Genomic DNA, 12849 nt, shown 5'->3' on the forward strand with positions numbered 1-12849 from the left:
AGGTGATAAAGTCATCTTATCACCTCACTCCTTTATTCAGCTTGACATAGTTAAGCAATTTTTCCTTTCAAATACATTCTGATAGTGCTGTTATTATACAATTTTCAAATTGAATTAATTAATACAACAAACAACTTTTACTTTCATAAGTACTGTATAGGAACTGGTTGATTTATATTTACAAAAAGCCTTTTTAATATCAATAAATATTACATGAATTTCTTGATTAAATTCTTCTCTTACTTTGATAATAGTTTTTAGAGAGAAAACTGCATTCATGCATGCTCTGTCCTTTTGAGACCTGTCTGTTTCTCAATAACAAATGTCATGATTATTTATTGACAATTTTACATTGTACTAATATGTAACTCTGACATAATATCCTATCACATCTCTTAAAAAATGACAACATTTTATTTTCAAAAAATATATTCATATCAAAAATCTTCATTATTCATTCTAGGTACGTCAGTAAAAAATATTTTAATTTTCAATATTCACGGAAAATCAGGAAAATTAATTTAATCAGAAAGAATTAAAGGAGAATTTATTACTGACCATATACTTGAGAGACAGAACCGGGTGGACTATCAACCCATAAACCACTATTGCCGATATTATTTCCACGTCTATGTATAGCAGCTACTAACTGATGATGCATATCTTGTACTAATGATTCTTCAGATTTTTTTATGCCTGATGGAAAATCTTCAAGTTGAATAGTCATGTTAACATAAACACCTGTTGATGATTTGTATACATTGTTTACACGACTTCCAACAAATTCATCAGAGTAAGGCGTCATTGATAATGCTGAATCAATCTGTAATAAAATAAAAAAATTAGTCTACTTTTAATGGACATAAAAAAGGTGGTGAGGTGTTTACAATATATTGTGAACAAAAGAAGTTTATTTTACATTGCTAAACTTCTAATTTATTTTCACAACCACATTCTCACACAATTTAAGCCATATTACATACATCCAAATTTAAGATTCATCAGCTAAGAAAGTCTAGCAAAAACTATTTTATTACCTCTAGATGAAACGTATTTTAATAAGAGAACATTTCTGTACATTACTTTTGTATTTATCAAAATGTTTTCCAGAATTTTCTTTAACTGTTATGCATACATAACATATGCAAAGTATAAATTTTAACTGCAAAGAATCTTTCAAAATTTGTAATAGCTAAAACAATCAAACACTACTTTACCTACTTAATCAGACATCTGTCATTGAGATTATTTTTATAAATTAGCTATAACCATTTAATAACTATATAAATATTACACATACCGCACGGTTAGCCTCATATTCAATTTGAAGAAATTCCTTTGAATCCCTGTCAAGGAGTTTGTCAGACCAAACAACACGATGTTCATATAAACGATCAACACGTAATGATAACACAAATGAAACAACACCTAGACAAAAAAATTACAATAAACATAAGCATCTACTCATAAAAGTAAATATCAGAAATGAATCTCCTAATCTCAAATAATCATAAAATCTTCCTTTAATTTTTATAAACCATTAAAAAAATCTTTTAACATTCCACACCATTTTTTTTTTTTTTTTTTTTTTTGCCTGTATGACGTACACAGTTTGTTTGTTTTAGAAAGTTAGGTGGATATTCACAACTTTTAGCATAGAATTATACAGTGCCTGTTGTAAGAAATAATGTTAAAATGGTACAGATCTCTTACAAGTTCATTCCGATGTCTCATTATATAACACTGTGAAATAATTGAACTTTTTCTAACAGGCAACTAAGATTCCCTCCCATTTTAATGAAAATTTTTCTTGCCCTCATTACTCTTCTTCCATCTCATTAACTGAAATTATGAAATTTAATATGTATTACAATAATGTTGTTAAAACATACAACTCGGAGAAAAAACAATTCATTTCTTTACTGAAAGTCAAAATAACAATTTTATAATAATAGTCACTGTATTGCCACCAACTGTATTACTCAAATACTCTAAAATATAATAAAATTCTTTAAACATCAACCTTTTTAAATAATTTCTGAATAGTGTTATGGAATATTAAAATTGCAATATTAAAAAAAAACAGACAAGAATTGAGGTATGTTTTATTCACAATTTTCTGTAACTTTTACAACTTTTTTTATAAATAAATTAAACTCACAAGAATAGTCAAGAAAAAACAATCTTTAAAAACAGTATAAGATTGATTTTTCATCAAGTGGTTTTCATACGTTATAACTCTTCAAAGATGAGTGTTTTCTTTTGTGAATCATACTAATGATTTTTTTTTTCTACAATTTCCCTACACTCCTTCAGCTCACATCTCATACTAGGATAGTAACTTCTGGTCAAAATTTTTAAATACTAAAAAAAAATTTCTACAAATGTTCTAGATTTTATTCATTTTCAATTTTTATTCATTGAAATTTAGTTTTAGATGTGGACACAAAAAAACTAGGAGGGAATACCACAGAAAAAAGGGTAAAGCCCAGTTTAATAATTTTAAAATGATCTATGAAAGTTCTTAACATTTTTATTTCATTTCATTTTAACCTTTGAAATACGTGTAAATTCTTACCTCCTGTTGTAATCAGAAGTTGTGTTTAAAATATTAGAAATGTATTTTTATTGAATGTAATGAAATAGAGGTGGTTGCTTAGCATGTTTTGTTGTAATTTTTCTATTGATGTTAAACCTAACAAAATTTAAAACTTAGTTGTTAATTTTTTACTAAACAATTCAAAAAAATTCTTTATAATAGTAAAGAGTATCATGGATAAACTAGTTAACCACATTCCTTACAAACTGATGGTTTCACAGCATCTGGAACAAACTGTGTACATTTTGGTAATTTTTTTTAGTATTTCACTATGATCATTAACCACTAATAATTGGTATATAATCATCAGCACATGCATTTTTATACTAAACTATTCCCTAGATCATTAATATAAATGAGAAGTGAATGCTTTGTTCCTAGCCAAAAGGTCAAAAAGGAATAAAACTTTCTCTAAAAGTTAGTTAGACCTTATAAAACATATTAAGTGACCAAAACATTACTAACGATGACATGGTTCACGATGTCTTCGTCTACTGTAACCAGGTCTACACTGGCAACTAGAAACTCCAAATTCTGTACGACAGTGTTCATGTTGTACAGCATCGCAAGTTGAATCATCACCCACTATGCATGTATCTATTCGCACTGGAGGATGTGTAGGTCTATGATAATATGGTCTTCTGTAAAACAGAATAATAAATATGATGAAATCCATTAATATCTTGTTTTGAATAAACAATTAATAACACCATAATTATTTCAGTAATAAAAAATATTCTCTTCAGTTTTAATTACGCTCATAAACAAAATTTTTATATCTTAACAAGCAATAAATGAAAGCAATCTATTTTGTAATGCTAAAAATGAATCTGAAGTCAGAATTTTTCCATCACCCTACATTTTTGAAAAATTCCAAATTTAAAAAATTGTTAATATTACATGATTCATGATTATACACATACAATTTTTATTTTATGTGAATACTTTTAATTTATATGCTCAGTATATCTTTAACCCTATTAATCAGTTGTTAACTGTGAAACAATAAGTTAAGTCGTAACACAAACATCACGTATCATGGCATTCTACCTCTCTATTGAAGCATACATGAACAAGGTTCATCATGTCTGTACAATTCAAAATAACATGAAGCTTGTTGGCTTTGTTAGCCTACTGCTCTTAATTGTATAATCTCTTCAGTTAGTGTGATAATTGTATTGATTGAACAGTGAAGTCTCATAATGCTTCATAAGTATGATCTGAACAGATTTTGTTACATGTGTGGTGAGTTCACTATAAAATCGCATAAAAAAAACATTACAGTACAATTAAAGTACAATTAAAAAAACGTATAAATTGTACTTTGACTGTAAAGTCAGTGATCAGGATAAGACACGGGCTCCTCATAAAATATGTAGTAACTGCACAGTCAGCTTAAGAGGAAGGCTAAAAGGCACATGAAAGGTCTTTCCATTTGGTGTCCCTATGGTTTCATGTGAACCAAAAGATCACTTAACTGATTTTTATTTCTGTTTAACTAATGTGTCTGAAATTTCTAAGAAATCTAAACACACTGTGCTATCCTTTATTGCCATCTGCACTGAGACCTGTAACTCATAGTGAATAAATTCCAGTTCCCAAGGTCGCTGAAAATTTGTTTTGTGAAAAAAGTGATGAAGAAATGGTTATTATGAAAGAAGACAAGCATGATTCAGACTTTGAATCCAGTGAATCTTATATCACAAGATGAGGTAAATGACTATGAAATATTTAAACTTATCAAAAATCAACTAAATTTTTAGGTTCAAGATTGCAAGGTTGGAATTTACTTTAAAAAAATATGAAAATCTCAAGCTATCAAAGCCATCAGAAAAAGTTTTCTCAATACTTTGCCAAAGAAAATTACTTCGTTTATTACAGAAATATTGATATCCTTATGTTATAACTAGTACAAGTTCATGAACTTGAAGAGTGGCACCTTTTCACTGATAACTCCAAGTATAGCTTAAAAGCAGTTCTGCTTCACATTAGTAATAAATATCCTCTGTACCGATTTGTTATGGAATTAATATGAAAGAAACGTATACTGTTATGAAAACTGTTATTGAGAAAATAAATTATTAAAAAAAAAGCTGCAATGTGTTTGAAGATATAAAAATAATAGCTGTTTTATTAAGCATGCAGTTAGAGGTATGCAAAATAGTGTTGTTTTATTTGTAAGTCGGGCAACGGATCTAGGGATTAGAATTTTGTAATAAAACAATGGAATTAACATGAGAACTTAACCCCTGGTGAAAAATTGTTTTTCTGAAATCTTCCAGGAAATTAGAAAAAACTTTTAGCTGTAAAGCTATTACAAAAATATGTAACAAAAAAATAATTTACCCCGGAATAGTTTTACGATGCTGATGTAAAGAATGCTTCTCTGTTGAAGCAGATACATGTCCAACCCCAGTTTTTCCATTGTTATTATTATTGTTTGGAGGATTAACTGGTCCTCCTTGAAGATTTATATATGTCCTTTTTCCATCAATTGAGACAAAATGTTGACCAGCTTCTGCTGTAGTAATTACACTAACACCATCTACTTCAACTAAAAAAAAAAAAAAACTTTAATATTTTTAGTTTAAAATCTAAACTAAAGTAACAAATATAAGTTTCAAATGAATACATATACAGTATACTCATTGAAACCTAATCTAATTAAAACCACACCTGCCCAAACTGGTGAAAATCTTATATTACAAGAGGTAAATCAAAGAGTAAGTTACACCCTTGCTGTGTTCTTGAATTGAAAGAGATATATTAATGTCTTGTGGTGCAGCACTGGTTGTGTTATTGCTGTCATGCTCCCCCAGCAGCAATTCTGTACAACATCCAGTACATGTATACTATCATTGTCAATATGGCGTGTCCTCTACAGGTTTCATCCAGCATAATAGTGCCTTCAGTTGTCCGATTATTGTGGACAAAAAATTACAATTGTGAAATTTATCACCAAATTGTCGAGGTATATGGTGAGAATGCAATATCATGCCTGATGATCACAAAATGGTGCTAAACATTTAGAAACAGAAGAATAAATTTGAGTGATGAACTGCGTGCTGAGCGTCCTTCAACTGTAAACACGACAGGTAATGCGGAATTCATGAATGAAATGATTTTGGGTAACCGGCTCATTAAAATTAGAGAGATTGGAAGTGAACGTAACATCAGTTACAGTTAGTATGTTTGTGATTATTCACGATCAGCTTGATTACCGTAAGATGTGTGCATGATGGGTGCTACATCTGTTGACCAACAATCACAAACATCAATGTTTTGCATCTGCTCTTTCTTTTCTTCAATGTTATTCCAGGTCTGGTCTACAGTTTTTGAAACAAATCATCACAGGGGATGAGAGCTGGGTGCTTCATTACGCTCCTGAGACTTCACATGAATGGAGACATTAAAATTTGCCGCGACAAAAAAGTGAGAACATCTCCACATGTTCAAAAGCTTATGCTGACAGTCTTTCTCGAATCTGAGGGAGGTGTTTACAGTGAATTTATGCCTGAGGAGCAACAATCAATGCTGAATCTTTAAAAAAATTTTGTAAAGTCATTGAAGATCAAAGACCTGGAAGATTGAGCGATGGGGTCGTTTTTCTTCACGACAACACTACTCCTCATTCGGCCTCATGTGACAAAGGGGTTACTGCAAAAATTCAAGTGGTAAGTGTGGTTTCATCTGCCTTACAGCCCTGACCTAGCACCCTGCAACTACCACCTGTTTAGTCCTCTCAAGTGAGACCTGGGAGAGGAGCGTTTCACTAATGATGATGAACTTAAGGAAGTGGTCCTTAAATGGTTGAAGGAAATTGGATGAAATTTTTATGAGAGTGGAATTGAAAAACTTGTCACAAGGTACGAAAAGTATTTAGAAAAACTTGGTGATTATGTCGAAAAATACATAAAAATATGTAGTTTTTGTTCAATAAAAAAAAATTGTCTTATAAATATGTGTGAACTTACTTTCTGATCGTCCCTCGTAGTATCAATGTTTGAATATTCAAAAATCACAAATTACCTTATGTTTAATAAGGTAAAAATAAATAAGGCTTCATGTTACTTGAAATTGAAATTCAATGACTAGTTTATATTTCATTCGGATGAAAGGCTGAGAGCTACCACTCATGCCACGGAGGCCAGCTATAGTGTACAATATAAAACTGTCATCTATGGATCAGGATGATAAATACTAGAGTGGAATTCAAATGAATGAGTACCTTTCTCAAAAAGACTTAATGTAAATCCAAATGGACCCGAATAAGGTCCAATATATTATTGTAGTAAAACCTCCAAAAAGCATATATCTTGGGAGCCAATAAAATACATCTATTGTTTGAAGTTATCCATTCCCAAAATGGCAGACAAAAGGACAGAAGAGGCCTGAGAAAAACACACTCTAGTTAATGACAAATTTTCTCCTGTTTCATGTATATTTGAGAATTTCTTTCTAATTCTTAATTGTATGATTGATATTGGCAGATTGATTTTCTGTCTAAAAAATCTACCTAACAAATAATTCTACAACTTCTAATACATCATGTTCTTTATCTTAGTATGTAACTCATTTAATACACTACATTATCTTTCTTTTTCTCATGTTTACTAAATATATAAAACATTTAATCTATATCTAGTGTAATATTTACTGAGATGTATATATAGTTAATAATTCAGTTTCAGTATAAATTAATCACTTAAATTTCTTTTGCGTCCAGAACTCAATATTATAGGAATAATTAATCTTACTAAATCATTTAATATTTTTCTAATGCGTATTGCCACTAGTTGCTTGTATTAAATAATCTATTGCCACCAGACATAACATTTTAATTCTTCATTCTGGACATTCTGTTCTAAACAGATAACACCTGAGCACACCATTATGACCTTAAAAATTAAGATATAAGCAAACTGTGTAACTGCACACTACAGTAATGCTATAAACCTAACAAAAAGTAGTATCACATTTTAATTGAACATGATATTAATCCTGAAATATTCAGAAAATAATAAAACATTATTTCAAGTTATTTATAAGATTTGCTCAAATTTAAAATACTTCTGCCCTTAAAATATAATATACTAAGTACCTATGAATGCATCTTATCTACTTTCAACATGTTTATGGCATAAAAACATTATACAAGCATGCTTGGGCATCGGTCAAGAACATGCAACATTTACTGCACCACGCTGACAAATTTATTTCTTTGAATTTATTGTATTGTATTGATGAATCTCATTAACAGTTATCATTAAAACTTGATAAAGAGTCTTAACATTTCTCTATTTGAAAATACAATTGATAGCTTATAATTGCTTTATTTTTACCTGATGATAACATAATGTTGAAACCACAAAGGCATTTTATTAGTCTATGTATAATATGAGTATGACTGGTCTACATTTTCTTTCTACCAAATATGATCGATAATGACCATTAAAACAAAATTAAATACTAACCAGGATAAATGAATGGTTGGCCAGTTTGTGCTGCTTGAGGTTGACTGTCAACTTGAACAGCAGATACTGTAACATCAAAAATGTCTCCTAGTGATGGGGTATGATGATGTTGGTGTACAGTTTTCTGTGGTTTACTAATTCCACCTCCCGGCTTATACTCTGGATCATCCAAAACAATACCAGGCCTAGGATAATACGTTTGATCTAAACCAAAATACAAACATTTCACACATTTAATTTTTGTCTTATGATGACATAGACTGCTACATTTATTGTTCTGAATGCAACAGCATGTAGTAAGTCATTAAAAAATTATTACTTGCATTAATATTCTTTTGCATTTCTCAGTGTTAATCCTTGAAATGTTTCAGGTGTAATGGAAAAACCAAACAATAACCAACTTATATCAAACCCCTTATATACTAACAAATCATCTATGAATACACCAAAACAGTAAGCTTAATATAGATTTAGAAATTTAAACAAATAGCTTTTTAAGCCATGGATTCATCATCAGGTGCATTACCTGATTTGATCATGACAAATATCAGACTTTTATGTATGACAATGGTAGGCATTACCTAATTTTTGAAAAGATGAATCTATGGATTTGAAAAGAATTTTATATAGATTGTTAAGATAAAGCTTGCTGTTCTGGTTTGTTCATAGGTGATTTTTGTTGATAATTATTAATTGCTGCATTCTAGGCAACATGTTTAATGAAAAAGAATATAAATAAGTAAGTAAAAAAAAAAAAAATATATATATATATATAGAGAGAGAGAGAGAAAGAGAAAGAGACAGAGACAGACAGACAGATAGCGAGAGACGTTTAATACAAACATCAATAATAAGCTAAACTTTTATGTACACTTTATAAAAATTTGACAGTCCATCTCCTAGATGGATGTCTGTCCTCAAATTGGACTGTACATATTATTTAATCAAAGGTACCATATACCTTTGAAGAAAACCTGGTAAAGCAATTAATTAATATTTTACCAGCAGGGGAAGGAAAAAATGTTCTTCAGTTTTATGTGAATATTAAATAAATTAAATTTAATCAGTCTGTAGAAAAGTACTATTATATTATTTTATTAAGATACTCGTTTTAATCTTCATAAAATTAACTGGCAACTAATTTAACAAGCTCTCTGCTGTTTGCATAATTTTAATTAAATATCTCTTTGTCAATCAAATTTTTAAAGATGGTTGGCGCTTTTTGACAGTATTTTTTAAATCTCAAAAATAATCTTAAATAGTTAGTTAGATTTTTATGGATATCCCAAGAAAAACATTACATGGATCATATGGCATGCTATGTAAAACAATCCAGCATTAAAGCTTCCCTCATTCAGATTTCTAGGAGAATTACACATAAGGTGCTATATTAAAAAGGAAAAGGAAGAAATGAGAGGATATGCACATGGAGTTTGCATATATTTTTATAGGGAGAAGAACTGGAAAATCCTAAACAATAAATGGAAAAGTATAAATTAGATGTTCTACGCATATGCGAGGTAAGATGGAAAGGTAGTTGAAAGATGAATACTGTTGACTTTACTATTCATGAAAAGGAAAGAAATGGAAAATATGAAATGTGATTAACAGGAAAGAAAATGAAAGACAAAGTTATGATAATTACTGAGATTACTGTTTACTGAGATTGGAGTACATAAAACATTAAAGATACACAAATGAAGGAGGAAAAAGACCTAGTTATGTATATTACATGTATTAGTATATATAGTACAAGTGCAAGCTCTTAACATACAGATGAAGAGTAAGAAGAATATAATATAGTACGAGAGGATATAATATATAGAAAAGGAAAAAAAGATTGCGTGTGTAATGGAAACGGGAGGCTGGAATGCAGTTGTCAGAAAAGGCAGTGATAGTAGCACTGTAGGAAAATTTTGGCTAGGAAATAGAAATGAAAGAGGGCAAAAATTGATAGATTTTTTGCGAATGGAGCAACATGGTTATAAGTAACACTTTATTTGAAACTCATAAAGGAAGAAGATATACCTGGATACCTCCATTTGATAAACAAAGATACAAAATAAATTACACATTAACACTGAAGGGATACAGGAGCAGTATGAAAAATCCAAAAGAGTTATCAAGGAGCAAACATCTGCTCAAATTGTAATCTAGTTGTATCGGAGATTTGAATAAAATTAAAAATAATGTAGAAGGGAGGGGGAACAGGAAGAATTTAAAGCGAGTAAATTAAAAGAAGCAGGTAAAGCTTAGAAAATGGAAAAGTTACTTATTAAAAAGTTGATGATAAGAGAGAGAAGAATAATGATAATGAAAGATGGGAAGATGTTAAAAATAGTCTTAAAGAGGCTGCAAAGGAAGTTGTAGAAAATAGAATAAGAACAAAGTTAAGAAAGGAATGGGTTACAGAGAAGAAGATGGAAAAATATCCGTGCAGAGGAAGGCAAAAGAAAATACAGGAACCTAAATAATGAGTTCAGGAGAGAAATTGATAAAACTAAAGAAAAATGGGTGAGGAGAAAATTCAATGAAATGGAAAAAAGAAGATAGATTTAATCTGCTATATAAAGATTCTATGGATTTGATGTTAACAGGAGGAATGGAAAGTATTCTTGAACTAGAAACTAGAAATGAGAGAGCAATGAATAAACCAAAAGAGGTTATGAAGATAAAGTACGGTTTCAGGTATGGAAAAATTGTATGAGTAGAGAATAGGCTGAGAAAAGAAGAAATGGAGCTGGCGAAAGAGAATAGTATAATGGATGATGAAATGGGATATAATATATTGGTAAATTAAATAAAGACATCTATAAAAGAGTTCAAAAAATGGGACATAATGAGATAAAAGTGGAAATGTTGAAAGCATTAGATGTTGAAGGAAAGAGAGTTTTGATAATTTACTCAATAAAATATACATGAAGGGAAAATGGCCAAAGGACTTAGAGAAGTCATAATGGTACCCTAAAAAAAAAATGTGTAAAATACAGAACGTTGTCAGATATCCTATGCCATCAAAATATTATTAAGAACAATAAACAGGATATTGAATAAAAACAGATAGAATAGTAGGAGAAGAGCAATACCAATTTAAAAGTGGTATAGGAACAAGGGATGCCATAGAATTTCTGAGAGTAATTGGAGAGAGAAATATAGAAAAGAGTAAAGTAGTGTACATGGTGTTTATTGATCTTGAAAATCATTTGACAGAGTTAGATGGGGCAGGGTGATATAAGTATTGAGAAAACACAGAATACAGACAAGACTGATAAAAACTTATATCTGAACCAGAAGCAAGAATAAGAATAGGAGAGAAAAGTGAAGAGATTGGACTGTGAAGAGGAGTCAGGCAAGGATGTTTATTGTGACCTATTCTGTTTAACCTATATCTAGAGGAAATTCTAGAGGAAATATCTAGAGATGCTTGAAGATTCTGAAAACAGTGCAAAGAATATTGGAAGAGAATAAACAGGAGTGAGACCAGTATGGCAATAGAGGAATTAGTAAAAAGATAAATATTAGATGGAATAGAAAGAGAAGAGAAATAGAACAATTCAAGTATCTAGGGAGCACAGTAACTGAGGATATGTGTCATATAACAGAGGTAAGAATTAGAATAGCAATGGTGAAGGAATGTTTTAATAGGTTACTCTATGGGCCATTAAACAAACAATTAAGGAAGAGACTAGCAAAGTGCTATATATAGTGTGTAGCAATGGATGGTGCTAAAACATGGACTCAAAGGAAGGAGGATGAATGATTAGAAATTTGGATACAGAAAAAAATGGAAGGTGTAGATGGGAGGATAAAGTAAGAAATGAAGAGCGCTGCAAAGGATTGAGGAAGGAATTTTAATGCTTAAAAATATAAGAAAGAGTAATTAGCTAGGGCACTGGTTTAGAAGAGAATGTCTGCTGAAAACTGCAATTTCAGGATTGGTGGATGGAAAGAAGGAAGAAGGAATTATCATTTGATAGATTCAATAAAGATCAAAGGAAGATATAATGACACTAAATAATTGGCACTGAATAATGAAGCACAAAGGACTTCAGAAGGCAGAAATGTAAGAACCTCCAGACGATAGAACACGATTGATTGATTGTTTTTTAATCTCAGTTCTATTATTTTCAGTAATGATATAATATGATAGTATTTTATGATCCAATAATATGTAATATGATAATTTATGATATGATTGTTTTGTTGATAATATTGTTAAAATACATAAAGATAAAATATTTGTTAAAAATACATACAAGATAGCATTATCTAGAAGTTCAGTATCTGTCAAATTGGATTATTATTGTGGGGTGGTATCCTGACAATAATGATCTACCTCATCATCTGATTTTTTTCTTTAGATTAACACCATCAATCTTCCATGTACGTGATTACCCATACCAAATTTCATGATTATATGTTAAATCATTCCAGATATATTAAGCAAAATATTCATTAACACATATATGTTCATGCACACATGCGCTTGTGCACACACACACACTCACTTGTAGTAGAATGATGACTGAATTTCAGTGAGTTTACCAGGCAATTATATATTTAACGCAAATTTAAGGCAACAAGAAAACATTTAAGGCAACATTTTATTTAAGGCAACAAGAAAACATTTCACTCTTACATTCTCTAGTACACGTCAGATGGTAGAGCATGCATGAGATGGTTGTTGTTCTTGAACTTGGTTATACCGTTTCACTTCAAACATCATGTTAAGATTAACAGAGAAGTAGATGTAGAACATTTTAAATATTTACTCAT

At 30.2% G+C, this 12849-nt stretch overlaps 1 protein-coding gene across 2 annotated transcripts in view; it reads right to left on the minus strand.

Annotated features, from left to right (window-relative positions):
* The window catches only part of LOC142322852 (uncharacterized), a 133117-nt gene that overhangs the window by 19313 nt on the left and 100955 nt on the right, over positions 1–12849 (minus strand). For both annotated transcript variants that reach the window (XM_075361935.1, XM_075361934.1), the window contains exons 7-11: positions 8074–8277; positions 4946–5153; positions 3065–3240; positions 1301–1428; positions 559–823 (exon numbers count right to left, since the gene is read on the minus strand). In XM_075361935.1, the coding sequence (XP_075218050.1) occupies positions 559–823; positions 1301–1428; positions 3065–3240; positions 4946–5153; positions 8074–8277 (981 nt within the window). The remainder of the gene's footprint in view (positions 1–558; positions 824–1300; positions 1429–3064; positions 3241–4945; positions 5154–8073; positions 8278–12849) is intronic.

Source organism: Lycorma delicatula, chromosome 4 (assembly GCF_047948215.1).
Source record: "Lycorma delicatula isolate Av1 chromosome 4, ASM4794821v1, whole genome shotgun sequence".
Lineage (NCBI taxonomy): Eukaryota > Metazoa > Arthropoda > Insecta > Hemiptera > Fulgoridae > Lycorma > Lycorma delicatula.